At 39.0% G+C, this 18,088-nt stretch overlaps 3 protein-coding genes across 13 annotated transcripts in view; 2 read left to right on the forward strand and 1 right to left on the reverse strand.

The window, feature by feature from the left end:
* Positions 1 to 4,158, forward strand: part of LOC146455687 (roundabout homolog 1-like) — a 4,656-nt gene extending 498 nt beyond the window's left edge. Inside the window, exons 2-3 of the mRNA XM_085094067.1 lie at positions 1,122 to 1,880; positions 2,368 to 4,158. Of these exons, the coding sequence (XP_084950193.1) occupies positions 1,364 to 1,880; positions 2,368 to 3,515 (1,665 nt within the window). The 5' untranslated portion in view covers positions 1,122 to 1,363 and the 3' untranslated portion in view covers positions 3,516 to 4,158. The remainder of the gene's footprint in view (positions 1 to 1,121; positions 1,881 to 2,367) is intronic.
* Positions 1 to 18,088, forward strand: part of LOC146455677 (adenosine receptor A3-like) — a 255,846-nt gene that overhangs the window by 197,540 nt on the left and 40,218 nt on the right. Inside the window, exon 1 of one of the 11 annotated variants that reach the window (XM_085094024.1) lies at positions 14,285 to 14,345. The exons of the other annotated variants lie outside the window; for them this stretch is intronic. The gene's annotated coding sequence lies outside the window, so the exon portion shown is untranslated. Of the gene's footprint in view, positions 1 to 14,284; positions 14,346 to 18,088 lie in introns of those variants that run through there. 11 annotated transcript variants of the gene reach the window in all.
* The window catches only part of LOC146455678 (CAAX prenyl protease 1 homolog), a 276,576-nt gene that overhangs the window by 173,277 nt on the left and 85,211 nt on the right, over positions 1 to 18,088 (reverse strand). The window lies entirely within an intron of this gene.

Below are 18,088 nucleotides of genomic sequence, written 5' to 3' on the forward strand. Positions count from 1 at the left end.
TTGGTTGTCTTTTAACTCGGTTTACCTTTTCACACCGTATGCAAACATTTGCAACCCAAAATTTAAACTTTGTCGATCTAATTGAGTCCTAACTTAAAAAGGAACTCAAATAATTGTGGCTCTCAGCCAAGATGGCGATTCAAATATTTGAACCTTGGCTCGGTTTTAAGTAAACATTTATCAGTGGCTTACTGTATTTTGCGGAACGAAACGAAACGAAAAGAAATGAAAACAAATGAAGGGTAAAATAATGATATCAAGTGAGATCATTGTTCGGCGCGCGTTATGATGTAAACAAAATTAAAGAATAAACACCAGGGCCCGGTTGTTCAAAAGCTAATTAATGCTAATCCACGATTAAAAGTTAATCAAGGTTTTCATCTCGCTCATTGAAAATTTTTTTTGAAGGCTAATTTAAAGCTAATGGTAAAGAAAAGTCTGAGTCAAAACTGAGGGGCAAAAATCTTTTTTGAAGAACCCTTATTGATTAGTAATTAAACTTGAATCAAAATTTACGTTATCCCAGGATTAGCTTAATTGAGCTTTGAACAACTGGGCCCAGAAGTGCAGAGTTTTGAAAGATCGGTATTTTGCGAAACGAGCTCTTTTCAGATCGCAACAAACTTTAACTTGTTTTATTACATGCGTAAACGCTTTTCGTAAATATTCCTCGTTGCAATGATGAATTCTGAACAAAAAGCGGCGAGCCAAGAGGTCAGAAATGCCCCGTTTCGCAAATTACAGATCTGGGCCCAGTTGTTCAAAGCCGATTAAGCTAATCTTGGCTAAACGTGAACTTTGATTCAAGTGATAAAATATACTGCAGTCTTTTTGAATAAAACTATTCAATTATTTCAATTGCGAAGGGAGGATAGTTTTAAAAATCTGCGAAACATACAACAGGAATAAATGAGGCCACATTAAGCATCCTGTGAAAATGCTTTTAGGGGCATCTTGTTCAAAAAGAAACTCGGAGAATTGTGGCTCTCAGCCAATATAGCGTTTCAAATATTTGAACCTTCGCTCGGTTTTTGGTAAACATTTATCAGTTTATCCTTCTTTATCTCTTTCCGTATTTTAAGTTTGTTTACACCTTTTAACATTAATTTAAAAATTTCAAGGTGATGAAGCCATCTGGTCAAGACAAAAACGCGCTTCACCCGATGATTCACAGCAATCTGTCCAAACAGCTTCTGAAGTAAAACTGCTGATCAAACAAGAGCTTCGTCTGCTGCAAAACCAAATCTGTGCCAGAGATGAAACGCTCTGCCGCTCAGGACCAAAGGGTAACGTAGGACGACGGGGAAGACCGGGGACCCGAGGGAGATCCGGGAAACATGGACCAGTAGGGCCTTAAGGACCAATGGGGATAAAAGGTGACCTCGGAGTGCCGGGTGAACCTGGACCCGAGGGACCAAGGGGCCCACCGGGAGTGAAAGGTACCAAAGGAGATCTCGGAGTGCCGGGTGAATCTGGTCCCGAGGGACTAAGGGGCCCACCGGGGGCGAAAGGTGCAAAAGGGGATCTCGGAGTGCCGGGTGAATCTGGTCCCGCGGGACTAACCGGCCCACCGGGGATGAAAGGCGTAAAAGGTGAGCAGGGCCATTCCGTCTCGGCTCCTTCTCTGGTGCAGCGACCCTATGGAACCAGATCCAATGTCAGTCAAACAGCCATCTTGAATTGTACAGCACATGGTAATCCACCTCCTAAGGTCACGTGGTCTAAGCTAAATTCGTCGCTTCCACCTGGACGTCACGTGATTGAGCCCAGTGGCGCTCTGATTGTGAAGGACGTTAGACCTGGAGACGACGGAGTTTACAGCTGCAGAGCTGAAAACTTGTTGGGAAGCGTGACCGCCACGGCGAAACTAACTGTTCAATGTAAGTTGTTCAGTATGCTTTTTCTCGTTTCAGTCTGTCATTTTTATCAAGCGCGTACTTTCTTCCCCTTGCGTGGTTTCTTTAGAATCTGATTTTGCATTACCATCAATGGCAACGTGCAGTTCCAGAAAATATCCATACTCCCCCCACGGAAGGATTTTTGTTTTGCACCCACCCCCACCCCTCCTCCCAGGAAATTCCAGTCAACCTTTATACTTTGCTTTTAAAAATTTTGGCTTTATTTTGAAAGACCCCAACCTCTCCTAGGAATTTCAAATCACCTTTCATGGGGTGGGTATGTATTCTGGAACTTCACAATATAATTAGTAGAACAACAGACAGACCAATTAAGATGCGAGTTATCGAATTGCTTCAGATTGACATGCAATTTTCTCCTAGCGCGTCCGTTCGCAAGTCTTAATCAGTGAACCTTATAGTGAATATGAACATACTTTAACCGGGTTTTAATGCTCCACTTTTATGATAGTCGCTCCAAAGATTTTGTTCTCATCCAAAGAGGTCTGGGTACAGGAAGAACAAAACGTCACCATCGCCTGCAATGCTACTGGTCAGCCGCAGCCGAGTATCGCATGGTCCAAACCATTTGGTGGTTTGCCAGAGGATAGAACTGAAGTCAAGAAAGGAAGCCTAACGATCTACAAAGTGGAAAAGATGGACAGAGGAATATACATATGTAAGGCAGAGAATATTTTGGGATCAACAACAGCCATGGCGCAACTCACTGTGCTTTCACGTCTAGGGTTCAAAGTCCGCCCTCAAGAAGTGACTCCTATGATTGGTTCAACCCTCCGTCTGCCGTGTGTGGCCGAGAGTGACCTGAGACCTACAATCACCTGGAGAAAGGATGGCAAGTCTTCACTTCCTGTAGACTCGCATGTTCTATTGAATGGAACACTGGTTCTTCAAAACATCAAGAAATCTCATGAGGGATATTACACCTGTAGAGCAACTAATGCACTGACAACAGTAGAAGCTAAAGTCAAAATCAATTCTCCAATTGGTACTTCCTGTTCTGTGATAAGGAAATACGTCAGCAGTGTAAGCGGAAATTACGTCATTGATCCAGATGGCACAGGAGGTCTGGCACCATTTACAGTGCACTGCGACATGAGTGACAAGAATGGAGTTGGCGTGACAGTCATCAGTCACAACAGTGAAAGCAGAACGTACGTGTATAATGGGCGATGGTGGGGCGGTCGAGGTAGCTACTCACGTGATATTCGTTATACAGGAGTGAGTCTGTCTCAGCTGGCGAGTCTCACCAGAGTCTCTTCACACTGTGAACAGTTCATCAAGTACGAGTGTCGTCATTCGGTTTTACGGCTCTACTCCAGCAGTCCATATGGATGGTGGGTGTCACGTGATTCTTCTAAGATGAGGTACTGGGGCGGATCATCTGTTAGTGGTAAGTGCGCATGCTGGATGACCAACTCATGTGCAGACTCCCGCTATGGCTGTAACTGTGATAAGGATGACAATGTATGGCGTGAAGACAGCGGTCTCCTCACTGACAAGACACGTCTTCCAGTTAAACAGCTCTGGTTTGGGGATATTGGCCATGTCAGCAAAGGTTACCACACACTAGGAAAATTGAAGTGCTATGGCATATTTTAAACAGTGACGTTGTAACGTAATGACCAAAAAAAATTTAAAAAAGTTAGTGAGAGAAAATCAAGCCTTTTTACTCGTGCCTGTACATCAACGAGTCAACATTTCGGCTCTGGTTTTTCGCTTTTGCTCGTGGTGACATTAACCACGAGCATTTAAGTCCGTAGAGCGGCTAATTTTCGGTTTGTGTTCGGAACTGTTCGGAATCAGAAAACGAACTATATCTGTTGTCTTTCGGTTTTACACGACCGATTTTATTATAAAATGGAGTACCTCGCGGATCGGTCCTCAATTTTCAAGGCATATTTTTTTCTTTTTATAATTACAAAGGTTACGACACACTTGGCAAACTGAAGTGCTATGGCATAGTATGAACAGTGACGTTGCAACGTTATTTCCAGAAAATTATAAAAAAAAGTTGGTACGAGAAACGTAATCCTTTTTACTTCAGTTTACTTTCTTTTTAGCTTATCATTAATGCATACAACTGATATAGAACAAGACGTCTGGAGGCGTTCACGCGGCTTGTTTTGGTACTTGGTCGATGTAAGCATTAGCTTTAGTAATTTGTATGGCTACCCACAGTCACAATCTGTTTAATTAAACGTACAAATAAATAAAAATGTAAATGTAAACACTCAGTTCAGAATTCCAAACTGTGTTACTTGCACTGTCTCCAAAAATGAATGGGCTTGGTAGAAAGAATAACACTTCTTACTGCTGCATCAAAGTGACACAAAAATGACTCACTACGTTCTATACCCGCTCGACTCAAGGCCGCTAATAGGCCCCTTTATAACACTGCCGCGTATACTATAAACTACTTATTGCTATGGCTAACTGCCAACATATGAACATGTAAACAGGAGAAACCACCGCAAACTAAGCGCAACAAGTTCATTTTCTAGCTGTATAAAATTGAACTGTAACGACAACAAACTCAACTGATATATCATGGATAACATTCATATCAATTTTGGGCTGGAAAACTCAGGACGGTTCAAAAAACACATTTTTTAACCAAAGGTATGTCGAGGTTATTCAGCAGTAGAGCTAGCAGAAAGCTGGATCATCTTCGCTGACCGCTGACTGTGAACATTCCAGCTCGTAGTTAGTTAAAGAAGTGAAAGAAAATGTAACTCAGTGTTACAGCCTAACATTGTCAGGCGGACCGTTCTGAGCGGGATTCTATGCTAAAGGCTCGTGAAGCCCACTTAACTAGTTAACTAACAAGGCCAAGACACTTGAGCCGCTTGGTTTAAATACACGCGATAAGCAGCATTAGAGACATTTAATACACCTATTGTAGCCGCAGTCGAACCTCCCGTAAGCGACCACCCATAATGTCAAGGATATGTGGTCGCTTACGGGAGGTGGTCGCTTACCAGAGGTCAGACCACAGGGAGTCTAATTAAATTTCGGGTAATTTACATATGGTAATTGCGAAGACCTAAGCCTTTTGCCAGTGCTTATCGAAACCCATAGTAATAACGTTTCTTAGCTACAAGTATATTAAGACTGGTCCAAAAATTATTCTTAGCAAAAAATCTGAGAGTCTATGGTGATTATTGTTTGTATCTCGCAAATTACGTAATACAGCGATTGAGACAATTATTGTGAAAGAAACTTGACTCTTTTATTACTCCAGGTCGCGCCGTCTAAATTTTTCAGGAAACGGAAAATGGAAACGGAACATAAGCAAAAAGATAAGAACGATAAAAGATAAGAAAGTTTTTTTTCCTACAAGAGATTCGATCTGATTAAAGTTTATTTCAGTGTGAAGTATCAGGTGCAAGTGTATTTTATCAATTGTTTCAATGCTAAGCTATATCGGAAAACACTTTCGGTAGCTCCGTCTGTGAGATTTACGGCGTCTGCTGTAATGATGTAGCCAATATGTTACAGCGACACATTTTCGATTTCCGCCCGTGAGAGATACAGCAGATTGTGTGTCAAGTGGTCGCCTACGGGAGGTTAAAAACAATTGAAAATTATAAACATTCATCTCTAAAAGTGGTCGCTTACGAGAGGACTCCATCTTTTCAAGATCGTCCATCTCAAACATATCTTGGTATTGTAACAGTAGTTTATGGCTCAGTCTAAGAAAATTTCCATGCTCGGTGAGTGACTTTTTTCGGTGCCAGATACATCAAATTCGTCTGGGTGACTGACCACGCAGAACAGTTTCATTTAATTTCCCCGTGTTTTTTCCTGAAGATTCTACAGTCGTCTTCGGTCTTGTAAAAACAAAGTGGCGATCACCATTAGAAACCAACTTCTCAGAACCATGGACAGTTACTTTCTTCTTTGTGGAGAATTCTGTGGGTCGATGCGTCACAAAAGCGACGTTTTCTGCAAAACTATATTTGGGTAGTTTCGTTGCTTAGCATCATCTGAAGACATTAAAAGCTGTTCAAAGAGTTTTGGAAAAACCCTCTCTAGTTCCAGGTCCGCCAAAGGCTTTATCGTCCATGCTTTGCGTGAAAACATACTTCCGATCAGCAGAGGTTTTCTGAGAACAAAACGTCAACTGCACATTGCGAACATGCGCTCGCTGATGATGTGTGTTTTCATTGTCTTTCTCTTTCTTCTTAGGGATTTTTTTTTGGTACAAAAAAATGCTCTTGAATTTGTGCCTCTGCCTGAAGCGCTCTCTTATTTCTTGGCTGTGATCTATTCCATACTGCTGTGGCTGATCTAGTTAGCTTCTGTTCCCCGTCTGCCTAAATCGATGGTTTGCTTTTTTCGCCAGATCTTTCACCTTCACTCGTTTATTTGTGTATGTTACAGAGTGTTGTCTCCTTCAGTATAAGGTTACTTTTTTCTCTTCTTCCATTAACACAAAGTCTTCACCATCGCTATCCACGGCAAATGGTCTTCCTACATTTTCTCCATCTCTTTTCCATTTAGCCGATTACATTCCACTAACTGATCAACCTTTCTTTCACGCATGTGGTTCAAGTTTCGTTCTGACGTTTTTTCTACTGGTTGTACAAGCAGTGAAGTTTCATAATCTTGACACCTCTCTTTTCAAGGCTGAATTTTGGGACAAATTATGTGATGTTATATTTCAAGAATGGTAAACAAATGATAGTTTTTTTTTTAAAATCAGTGACAGGCATACTCGATGATGACATGTTCGAATACTATTCCACTGAGCTCTAGCAGACTGGTGGGAGCTTGGCCACAAAACTAAATTCATGTGACAAGCATCCTGCGGGAGAACTTCGGCTCTCTTTTTCCGGCTATGCCTTTGTCACTGACGGAAAATAAAAAGAACCTCCATGACTGTGAATTTTGTTGGGGGAGTACTACATTGGAGGCATTCCCGACACATCACCATAGTTTAATGGCCCCGGGATAGGAACGTTATCAGGGACTACTTTACAAAATAACATGAGCACTAATCTTAATGTTGAATTTACATGGACTTCAATCAAATGCTTTTGTAAGTGAACAACGTCAATTCAAAATGTTGCTCAAAACAAAAACATTTCGGTAGCACGCGTTTCCAAAATGTCTGTACAAAAGACATTGCAGTTTTAAGATAACTAGATAACTACCAACCCAAGTCAGACTAGACGGCTTGGTAAAAATAAGTGAAAATAATGAAACCCATTTTCAAGGTGAAATAAAGGCAATGTGGGCTTGCAAATTTCGTTGCTACTACAACCCATGCATCTGTTATAAAGTTTTAACTTACCACACGCTGAAAAGACGAACGCTGATCGAGACGAAACTGTTGGCAATACGACGGCCACCGAAGCGGAAGAGCGAACTTAATATCTGATCAAAACTCAACTATAGGTTGATCAGATACAATGACTTGACTTCCTGTCGCGATCTATTTACAAATCTGATAATGAATGCAAGCACGTTGTTTGAATGAGGAACGGTCGGCCTACAATCATCTCACCAGAAAGCACAAGGACTCATCAGAGTCATTGAAGTTGGTTTTGGTTTGGAAAACGCCTGGTATAGAGTTATTCACTAGCTTATGTTATTTCAGGTGTTATTTCGTCAATAGTTCTTGAAAAGTTTCTGAAGCACATCGAAATGTGACGAAAGAAATGTTTTCGTTTCCTCTAACAGGGCGTAGAGGAGTCACATTTGACTTAGCCTCCCACGCAGTCGTTACGTTTCTAGGAGAATCGTATTACCTACTCCCAACAGAGGAGGGAGGAGAGAGGAGGGAGACTACGTTTAGACAAATTTTCCAAAAATCTCCGTCTTTATCTCTGCGAAAACGAAGCAAAATATTTTAATCCGCACTAGCGTTTTCGTATCGTTCTCACCTATCCACAATAAAACGCTCGAAAACGTTGAAAACCACTGGGACTCACTCAGCTTGTACAGGGAAGCGCGCGATCCATCCTGAAATTTTCTTTCAATTCCTCAGGTATTTTCACACTGTCCTAAACATTACTGCTGCGTGGCACAACATTTATTGTACTCTTTATATTGTGATTGCCGGGAATAACCACCTTTGTGGCTCATGACTTGCTCCCGTCTGGCCAGTCAGGTCAGTCAGTAGAGCAAGAATTGATCTAATCCGCACTGGCCGTGGGTTCGACTCCCCACGAGCTCTAAAAATTGTTTTAATTGTCTCGTGTGGCTTCCTATTTCTTACCAGGAAATTCATGGGTTTGCCAAGATAAGAGCCGCAGTATCCCCCACACCAGTCAAAAAGAGATTCTATTTTCTCTCTATCTGTCTATCTTTTCGTTTTTTGTGGTATTGGATGCTGGAAACCATTTACGGTTACCGCATACCTTTACAGGTGTCCCGTGTCCAAGTGATGTAGTGCGTCCGGTCTAAACTGTAGATACCTTAACCCCTATATCAAATTAAAGCTTATAAAGCTGGATATCAAACTATACCAAGAATTTTGAAATAAATTCAATTGTCGAATTTTACTCGTTTTACTCGAATCAATTTTTTCACTTGAAGGGGACACTTTAAAGAGCTAAAAATCAAAGGGAATTTGTTTGTTGACTTCACATTTTGACACTAGCTAGTTTAACAAATAAACAGCAAAAACGTGTCTGCGAATTCTTTTCTCTCGACAGATTTTTTCTAGAAAAGCAATTTTTGTACGATCGCTCCACACTTTTTTAAATCCTAATTTCGAAAATTTTCTGTAACAGGACTACATGCTGTCCAATTTGGAAATAATTGGATGAGAAAAATTCCGAGGACTGCCAAATTGGACGAGGCCGTAGGCCGAGTCCAATTTGGCAGTCCGGGGAATTTTTTGAATCCAATTATTTCCAAATTGGACAGCATGTAGTCCTATTATCTATTAATTATATTGTGTATTATTTAAGGGTAAAAAATAATGCTGATTTTATCAGAAATATATTATTATTTCAAAATATCTTCGGTATCCAAATTAATAGTTAATTTGGATCGGTATCCAAATTAACAAATAATACAATGGTTGCTTAAATGGGATTTCTGACTAGCAATATAATTATCACTGTAATTGAATATGGAAAAAAGCAGATACGTTTTTTTAGCTCTTTGGGTCCGGAAACTGAGGAGCAATTTAAATAAGCGAAAAACAAAATTTGCATTGACTTGTAGCTTTCAAAAGGTGATCCGGACGCTCGCATTTAGAGGTCGGAAAAAATTCGACAATTCGTTTTATTTCAAAATTCTTTGTATAGTTTGATAGCCAGCTCTATAAGCTTTAATTTCATATAGGGGTTAAGGTATCTACAGTTAAACCGGACGCGCTACATCGCTCGGACGTGAGACACCTCTAAAGGTATACGGTAACCTTAACCGATTCTAATAATCATTTGTTCAAAATGTATACGTCGTAATCTTAGTTTTCGCATTTTTATCAACTTATTCACGCCTATAATGCCAGTCCCAGACGAAAACCAATCATTCTTTATCTACGCAGTATTTACACTTTACCACTTTCTATTATAAAATAGCAAAATCCTAATTGCCTTTTCTTCATCGTAAATTAGATTAAACTGCGACTGGTGACTTTTAAATAAAAAAAACTGTGTCTACGATTATTTACTTGAAGACTTGGATAAGGGATAAAAAATCCTTATGGGAAGAACTTCGGAAAACAGGTTTAAGCCTAAGAGTGTCTCAAACATTCAATAATAGCATATGGTGTAGAAACCTAATGAGGTTAGTTCCATATTGCTAGGCGAAGATCTATCCTAAAAATTGTCAGCCATTGTTGAAGCTTATCACTGTTTTCTGTGGTGTAAATTATTAAAAATAGATTCGACGTTCATTTCACAAGGACTCAAAATTAAAGTAGTCCATCTACCAATATGATCTTAAAACGTGCTCCCGGCAGGCGACCAATGAACTGGCAAAAACCTTTTGAAAGAAGAAAACCTGACTCTCAAAATCATCGTTGTGGGAATCGTATGCTACATGCTCAAGGATTTCAGAATTTTCCAGAAGATTCAAGGTAATGTCCTGCTTAACTCTCTCTATTTGTTTCATTGGTTTCGTATAAATGATGCAGGAATAAAAAGAAGAATAAGAATGATGTATTATTCATTAATGACACAGGCAAACTCAGAAAAAGAAATTCCGAGTGCTCCTACCAAAGTTCAAAAACTGGCAAACGGTTTTTTTTTTCTTGCAGTTTCAACCCATAACGATAGCAACATCCCCTACATAAACGAGGTTAGAGCAACTACAACCACCGTAACCAGAGAGTAGTTGATTAGTAAGTTGCCTTCAAGATCAGTGACTATTGTTGGGACCTATAGTAGCTGTAAATAGTTTTATTCTTAATATTTTGGCTTGATGTATATTTTATAGCTCTTGGTTTCATTTGTATTTTTTCCTTTGCAAGGTCCCCTGTTGATAGCAGTTGCTTTAGCTCCCGAAAGGCTTACCCTGTATCAAAAAAAGGGGTCAGTTTGTCGGTCAGAAACTTTTCTTTTCTATTTTTCTGTTTTAGGCCAAATTTTGCTTTCTTAGGCCAAACTGACATGAAAACAGGGACAATTTTTTTTGGTTTAAACCTTTGGCCACGTGGTTCTGATAGTCAAGAGATTGAGTAACCCGTCTAACGTGGCCAAGAATTATGTTTTTGAAACCGTGTGGGTTCCCTATCTACCTGCTTGAGCCGCTACATCTTTCCACATACTTTTCTAAACGTAATTCGTCTATAAGTCAGTTTTTCGAGGATTTCGACAAGGCAACAAGCATTGTTTTCACTTGGGCTAGAAAGCTTGGCGACCAGGCTTGTTATGTGTTGAAGAGGTACTGAACCACTTGGAATCTTCCGCACTAGAATAATAGAACGGTCCCACTTTCAGAAACATGCAGCTAATAAAGCGACACGATTTCTTGAGTATTTTAAACAAAGGATGAAGCTTATCTTCAATGATAAGCAGTTATAAATATCTTGCTGTTTATGTAGATGGCGCTCTGACGTTGATAACCATTCAGATATGCAAGAAGGTCTATCCCAAGTTTCGCTTGTTGAACATCATCATCATCATCATCATCATCATCATCATCATCATCATTATCATCATCATCATCATCATCATCATCACTATTATTATTATTATTATTATTATTATTATTATTATTATTATTATTATTATTATTACTAGTAATAATCAAAGATTAGGGAGTGCATTCAATGATCTCGATACCAAGTTCTCTCTCCTTTGCCAAATTGGTGATGATGTCATCCGCCCTTGCAAAATCTGTGGGGATGCCAGATACGCGTCCCAAGATCCATTCGTTTAATGCTGTCCCATTCAATCTCGACTCCAAGTAAGAAATGGTGAACGTGCAGCGTGCAGCTATCGAGTTATGGATGCACGCGGGGCCGGGGTTGCTAAGCACGAAAGAAGCGTGAAAGTTGCTCGAGGCGTAGCCTCTCTAGATTCTTGAGTACTTAGCAAACCTCCCAAGTGCATCCATAACTCGATGGTTGCACAGCTGTGGCGTTTACCATTTCTTTCATAACATATATTAATCTGGAGGTTTTCTTAATTACGATACTGGTGTCATTCTTATATGCTAGCAAAATCTGACACAATATATGACTTATTTTGCAATCATCTCTCCGTTTCTCATACTAAAATCTCAGAGCCAAACCTTTTCAAAAGAGTATAGGCGACAGAAATTTAGCGATAAATACGCCTTAAAAGAAATTTACAAGGTTTTTAACTGTACTCACTGTTAATGACTCAAACTTCTGCAAGGCTGATCGGATTGCGTAGAAAACTTCACACGACAGCGACATGATAGAGACCAAACCGAGAATCAACAGAATGCGGCAACTGTGGACAGCTGTTTCGAGCTGGTTGGCTTTCGTCGACACGGTGTGGCACAGCAAAAAGTAGAACAACCAACGCGAGTCGAGTGGTCTACCAAATGCACGTGGTAGTGATTTCGGATTGGCCCAAATTCAGACATCCGTCCACTCATAGCACGTGACTAAAAACAATGAACAAGAGAACTGAAATGTCACGTTGTGAATTGCTGTCGCAGACCATGTACTTGTGAAGTACTTTTGCTTTATTCATTTAACTCGTTGCGACAGCGACATGATATTTATTCCGTGGACGTAAGATGTGCGCATTTTTTTAATAAAACTTTTTTTTTTACCCGAAATAATCAAAACAGATAAAACCTCGCAGTCAATAGGACAACAATAAATCAGTCTGCAATAGAATTATCAAGTAATCTTTATTCTATTTAAAATTCCACCAAAATAGTCAACACACGGAAAAATCATTGATAAAAGTATTTTAGTCTTGTTCACTTGTCTTGTGAAGATTGCTTTCAATAATTTTGACAGATCCTCCGGGAATAAGATCTCAAATGAGCCAACGATTTCAACCTCTAATCAGTAAATCTTCATGGAATCAAACAAGCGAGGACGCCGAGAAACCAAGCTCACATCAGCGTGCAACCCACGCGCAAATGGATGATGCGTATCAGCCAATCAGAGCGCGCGCTTTACTGACGCTAATTATGGAGCAATTTGATCGAACCACTTCCTTTATATCATGTTTACAATTTATCACATCACATTTTTAAATTGTCTGATTCTATTTTCTTTTCTTATAGTGATATATCTCATATTTTTTAGTTGTTTTGCAAGACCTAATAGCCCCGTTTCACTTTCCTTAAATATGGTTTGTTACAAATGTTTTGGGTAGAGCTGATTGATAAAATTGTGAAGTGTCGTATCAATGTATTGTTCGAATTAAAAAAAAAGCTTCGAAACAATTGAAAGCAATTCTTTGTTATACGTAACATAGTGGAAGCACTTTGGTCTATTATACAGCACAATACAATAGTTTTATTCGTACACGAGTAAGGTTAAAGCAAAGCCGCCTGTAGCGTCGTGATAAAAAACAGACCGAGATAAAAATTTTAGTTATTAAATATTGACTCTTAAAACTTGAAAAGACATACGGCATCTTGGGAAAACGTTTCGGACAATTAATATCCTAAAATAAGAAAAGAATGTAGTCGTTCACCGCGTATGTGACGTACGTACTGTAATGACACAGTAACATATTTTTCCAACAGCAATGCATTATCATATTCACATGGTTGAAAAATGATAAATTATGACAGATACGTAAGTCCCCCCGGTAGTGTACGTCCATAAAATGAGGGTCCCCCAATGATAAGAGGTACTTACAAGCGTTGTCCAATGCAAGATTAGCTAGCGACCGACCATCGGCTGCCCGATCAATCCGAACGTACTGCGAGATGCAGCAAGAAACAATTAGGACTCCAAGTGCGTAATTCGGTGAAGGGATTCTGATTACTCAGGCTGTGGCAATCGTACAATTTATGGTATAATGCACTCCCAGTAACTCAACAAGGGCAGGTAGTGCTTCCTGTACTTCCCGTAATTATAAAAAAAATACTTAAGATGGCAACGACGGTAATGGACTAACAATTGAGAACAAGTGAGGGACAATGACGACGTTCTCTAAAGATATGAATATTCAGTTTTATCACTTTCTGTCCTTATTTCACATCCCATAACTTGGACAATATTTCTGAAATAACAGCAGGCGTATTGGCTTTTATGTTTGGAAATGTCAGCAAAGATGCAGCCAAATATACGAATTATATAAAAGCCCTTCTTTTTCGTTTCTGTTTTTGGTAATAAAAAAAAAACTGTTTGTACAGATTAGAAACTTTTTAAATTAACATATAATTTATACTCTCCCGACAGCATGTACGTGATCTGTCATAAAAACTATATGTATGCACTACTTTGAAAGAGAGCCATTTAATTTTAAAATTAATTCTTTCAACAATATACTTTTTTTCTACTGGAGAATAATTCCATTTTGTAAAATTCAATTCGGACGACAGGGAAGAAGCGTCTTTTGAAGTTAGCCATAACAGCAGGATAGGCGCCATAACTGTGATTAACTAAAAGATAACTTTTCCTATTTTGTTGCAGACTACCAGGGCTAATGCAAGTCTTATTAATAATTAATTTTGAAAAATTATTTTTCCATCATTAAAGACTTTTTTTCTTGTGAAATAATGGAAGATGCTTATAGTTTTTAGTACCTCCAACAAGTCAAAGAAAAAGCCAACCAGACGATGGACACCGTCAGATTCAACATTACGTGTAGATTTCATTTTCGGAAAGTAAAACGTGCTTGAAAGTTTTAAATACCTATTGTTTGATCACACTAGCTGACCTATTGGCACATTGTTCCATGCTTCCTTTAAAATTTGTTTAGCTAGGCAACATTTCTTGCTATCACGTTAGTCTAACAGTGTCGTGTGCTGGGTTCCATTTGTGTTTGAAGCACGCTTTCGTCTGCCGGATTCAGGAAAGGCCAGGTACCTCATTTTCAAAGATTTATCTGATTACTAAACATGCTTGCAATTTGTTAATACTGGACGAGATAGCAAAAAGCATTTTCAGTCCCTAATAACATTTCCAGTTCAAAATGGTGAGCAATAAACATAACAACAAAGCGTCGATCGATTTTTTGAAATATGAGAACAAAATTAGAATTCAAAATAACATTAAAATTAAAATTCGTCTGGAACAAAATTAGGGTATACTACACAAACTGAAAGGAACGCCTTAAATTTAGCTGTTAACTGTTTTTATCTTGAATAGACCCATTTCAATATATTAATATATTGATTTTGGCCACGAGGGTTCTGGGAATAAAACAACAGAAATTCCATTGAGGCTCTTCTCCAATTTTTAACAGGCCTCTTCTCGTGAACAAGCCGCAATTTTAATTTGGCCGGGTGAAAATGGCGCAGAAAACCAATGGCAAATATTTTTTGGTATGAAATTTATTTTGGAGATATTTTTTTCTGAAAGAGCGCTTATTAAAATTTATCACTGAAAACATTTTTAATAAAAGATAACAACCTTTTTTTGATAATGATAACAAGAACAAGTGATGACGATGATATCAACATACTGATTGGCAGGACTTAAAACGAACTCTAGCCTGTAGGCAATTATACCATTACCGCAGGCATTTTGGGGGCTTCACAGGCATGTTATTTTAATAGTTTTTGAATAATTTTTTAACGAAAAAAGATCTCGTGTCTGCAAGTTTAGAAAATCAGCAGATCAGGCACCATATTTCTTGAACTGAAAATGGTTTCCGGGAAAAAAGGACCATCAGTTGTTTTTTTGACTGACTTATATTAATACCGTTTTGACAAGTTTACATCTTGTGCCTCAGGCTACTCCAGCTTTAAAACCGATATCAGTTTGTTTAAACAAAAAAACAACAACACTTGTTTCCTCGTAAAACATGAACAGGAAGACGCTTCTGTAGATTGTAACGTCCGCAACGGCGCCTATGATGAGCCGGATTCGTTATCAAAAATACTTTGCGCAAATATGGGCTGCAATTAAGAAACCGCAACTGACATTTACGCATCAATGTATAATTAAAGTGGCCGACCATTGGCAACGCGTCATTAATTGCCTTTGGAACCTTCAGTTTAATCTAACAACATTATTACTTTCAAGTTCTCCCGGCCGACCTGAATGATCCACTGTTTCCCTTTCGTAAGGATTCTGCAAGCTAGTGTAAGTACATAACTATAGTAGATGGCAGTGTAACTATTAACTTTGCAGACTCTGATAAGGCATCATGGCCCGTTAAAACGGTTTCAGCATTTGCTTCAACAGTTGTTGAACCAAATGTCGGGGGCATTTGAACGGGTCTTTCAACATTGTTGAAGGCTTACAAAAAAGGTTGAAAGCTTGTTGAAAGTGTATTGAATCAAATCAGTGAACTGGTTTAAACTTTCAGTCAACATCGCAACATTTTTTTTGTTCTTGAAAATGTTCAATGGTGTTGAAACCGTTTGAACACTCTCACTCTGTTCATCCAACAGTTTGCCCAGCATCCGTTTAACTTTTGTTGAACGAATGGGCAAATGGCGAAACCGTTTAAACGGGACCGTGGACAAACTGAGACCTGGTCGGTCTCGACCTCATTACTTTAAAATTGCTCAAAGATGAAACTGGACGAATAAAATGCTCAAAACTTTGGAAGCGCTTCTAACGGTTTCCACATTAAGAGCATCATTTCGAATGAAATCACTGACTTTCGCGTTCAAAGTGAATGTTTGATATCCATGTAGGATCATAACAGGTTTTCAAAATTATCACCTCCCCCCGATAAATTTTACATACAACAGGGAGTTCAAGGACTGTTGACTTTTTCTAAAGAAATATTATACCATTTTTAAAAACTAGCACTTTCTTTCTAGTGTTGTCAGCAGAGTTCAAGGTATACAGTCGTTGTTGGGGTCGATTCTTGATCCTATAGATTTTGTTAACTTCAACACAAGAGATGAGCACTTAGTTATTTTTTTAAAGAAACACATGATAAACGGTACTCGGGTTTTTATATGATATTCAACGATTGCGAGCGCGATGTGTACCCATCACTAGCTTTAAAATTTCCGTGCAGTTCATAACCAATTGTTGGGGATATCTAGCAATCGCCGACGAATGAGATTAGAGAATTCGGCCAACAATAGTGCAATAAAGGACATAGCAATTTGCCAAACTTCTGATCATCGGTTGATTTAATACATCCGGTTCCTTGAGATCAGTTTGATGTGCTAGCCGTGTTGTTTTGGATTACGTAATTCTTATTTATTTGGATCCAGTTCGATGCTTAGTTGGGGATGTCAGACAATAGATTAGTGAGAAAAAGGCGCCGTCAATTTGGCATCTGGATGCCTTATTGAAATTTTCTATTAATCGTGTTTTTTTACTTACAACAGTTGTTGATAATCCTGTTGATAACTAATCCAACGTTTGTCAAAGATATTCGTTAATTATAGATAAAGGCATAACGTTATTTGTATAAGATTACGCTCGTGAGCAGGGACGAGCAAACGACAATGAAATGAAATATGTATTTCAAATATTATCTGCGAACCTCGGATGAAAGATAAAATAGGGAAAGCACATCGCAACTTCAGGCTGTCAAACCTCCTTTTCGCCAATGTTTAACATGCCCGTGAAACTGCGATGGTCTTTATCTATAATTCTAATCTTTCATTCTGTGTATTCGCAGATTTCATACATATTCATTGCCATGAATTCATTAGCTACCAGTTTGCCTTATAGCTCAGTTGGTAGAGCCGTGCACGCGTGATCAAGGGTTTGCATCTCGTTCAACAAACCGTCAGAAGTTTTTCAGCTATTCTTTCCGGAATTGCGATCGTCTTTTACCTAGCATTTAATGGATCATGCTTACGTTGCTGCTCGTTCACTCATTCAAGCGCCTTCATATTGGATAACCTTCAAGCAGCCGTTAAATATTGGATTTTCCTAATCGTCTTTTCCCAAAAAATGGCTATTTTTAAAAGGCAATGAAAAACATTTACTAGGTATTAATAGATGATTTGGATAACTGAACAAAAACAATGTTCGTCTTCAAATCCTACGTCTTGATGTCACGGATGGAGGATAATTTCATTTCGCCTCGCCAAGGTCACTGTCGCTCGTCATGATAAAATGGCAAGCTCATTAACATGTTAAAAATATGTTGCAGTGGAGTAAGGTGTAAGGCTTTGAATGGAGTATTCAGCTGCGCCCGTAGAGGATATTCCATGTCGGGTAAAATAAACAATGTGTCCCCTGCTGGTGTACGGGAATCAGTATTAGATGCATCTCAGGCAAAAGGCCAGAATCTGCTAACATTCCACTATCGTAGCGTTTGACGTTTGGGGCAACCACTGGTTGAAATTTAGAGCATAGGTACGTTTATGGCTTTTCAAATATAAAGTCCTTTGTTATATGGCTAAAGTTTTTCCCTCCAAAGCGCACCCATTCATCCGCAAATTCATAGTGACATGTCATTCAACAATAGACCTGTTTGCCGCCAAAAGCTCATGAGCCTGCAACATTGCGAAAGCTATCACTTAAGGGGGTAACAGTGAACTGTTTGCCGCGAATGTTGACCGCTTTTGGACGTGAACAGAGCGCAAGTGAGGGTAGTATGATTCAGCATGTTTTTCAAAGTTTTACCTATAATTTTTGTCAGAAAATGGACCCTGTTCTATCTCTCTTTTGTTTTATACAA

Source organism: Pavona decussata, unplaced genomic scaffold (genome assembly GCF_977016875.1).
Source record: "Pavona decussata unplaced genomic scaffold, jaPavDecu1.1 SCAFFOLD_272, whole genome shotgun sequence".
In the NCBI taxonomy this organism is placed as follows: Eukaryota; Metazoa; Cnidaria; class Anthozoa; order Scleractinia; family Agariciidae; genus Pavona; species Pavona decussata.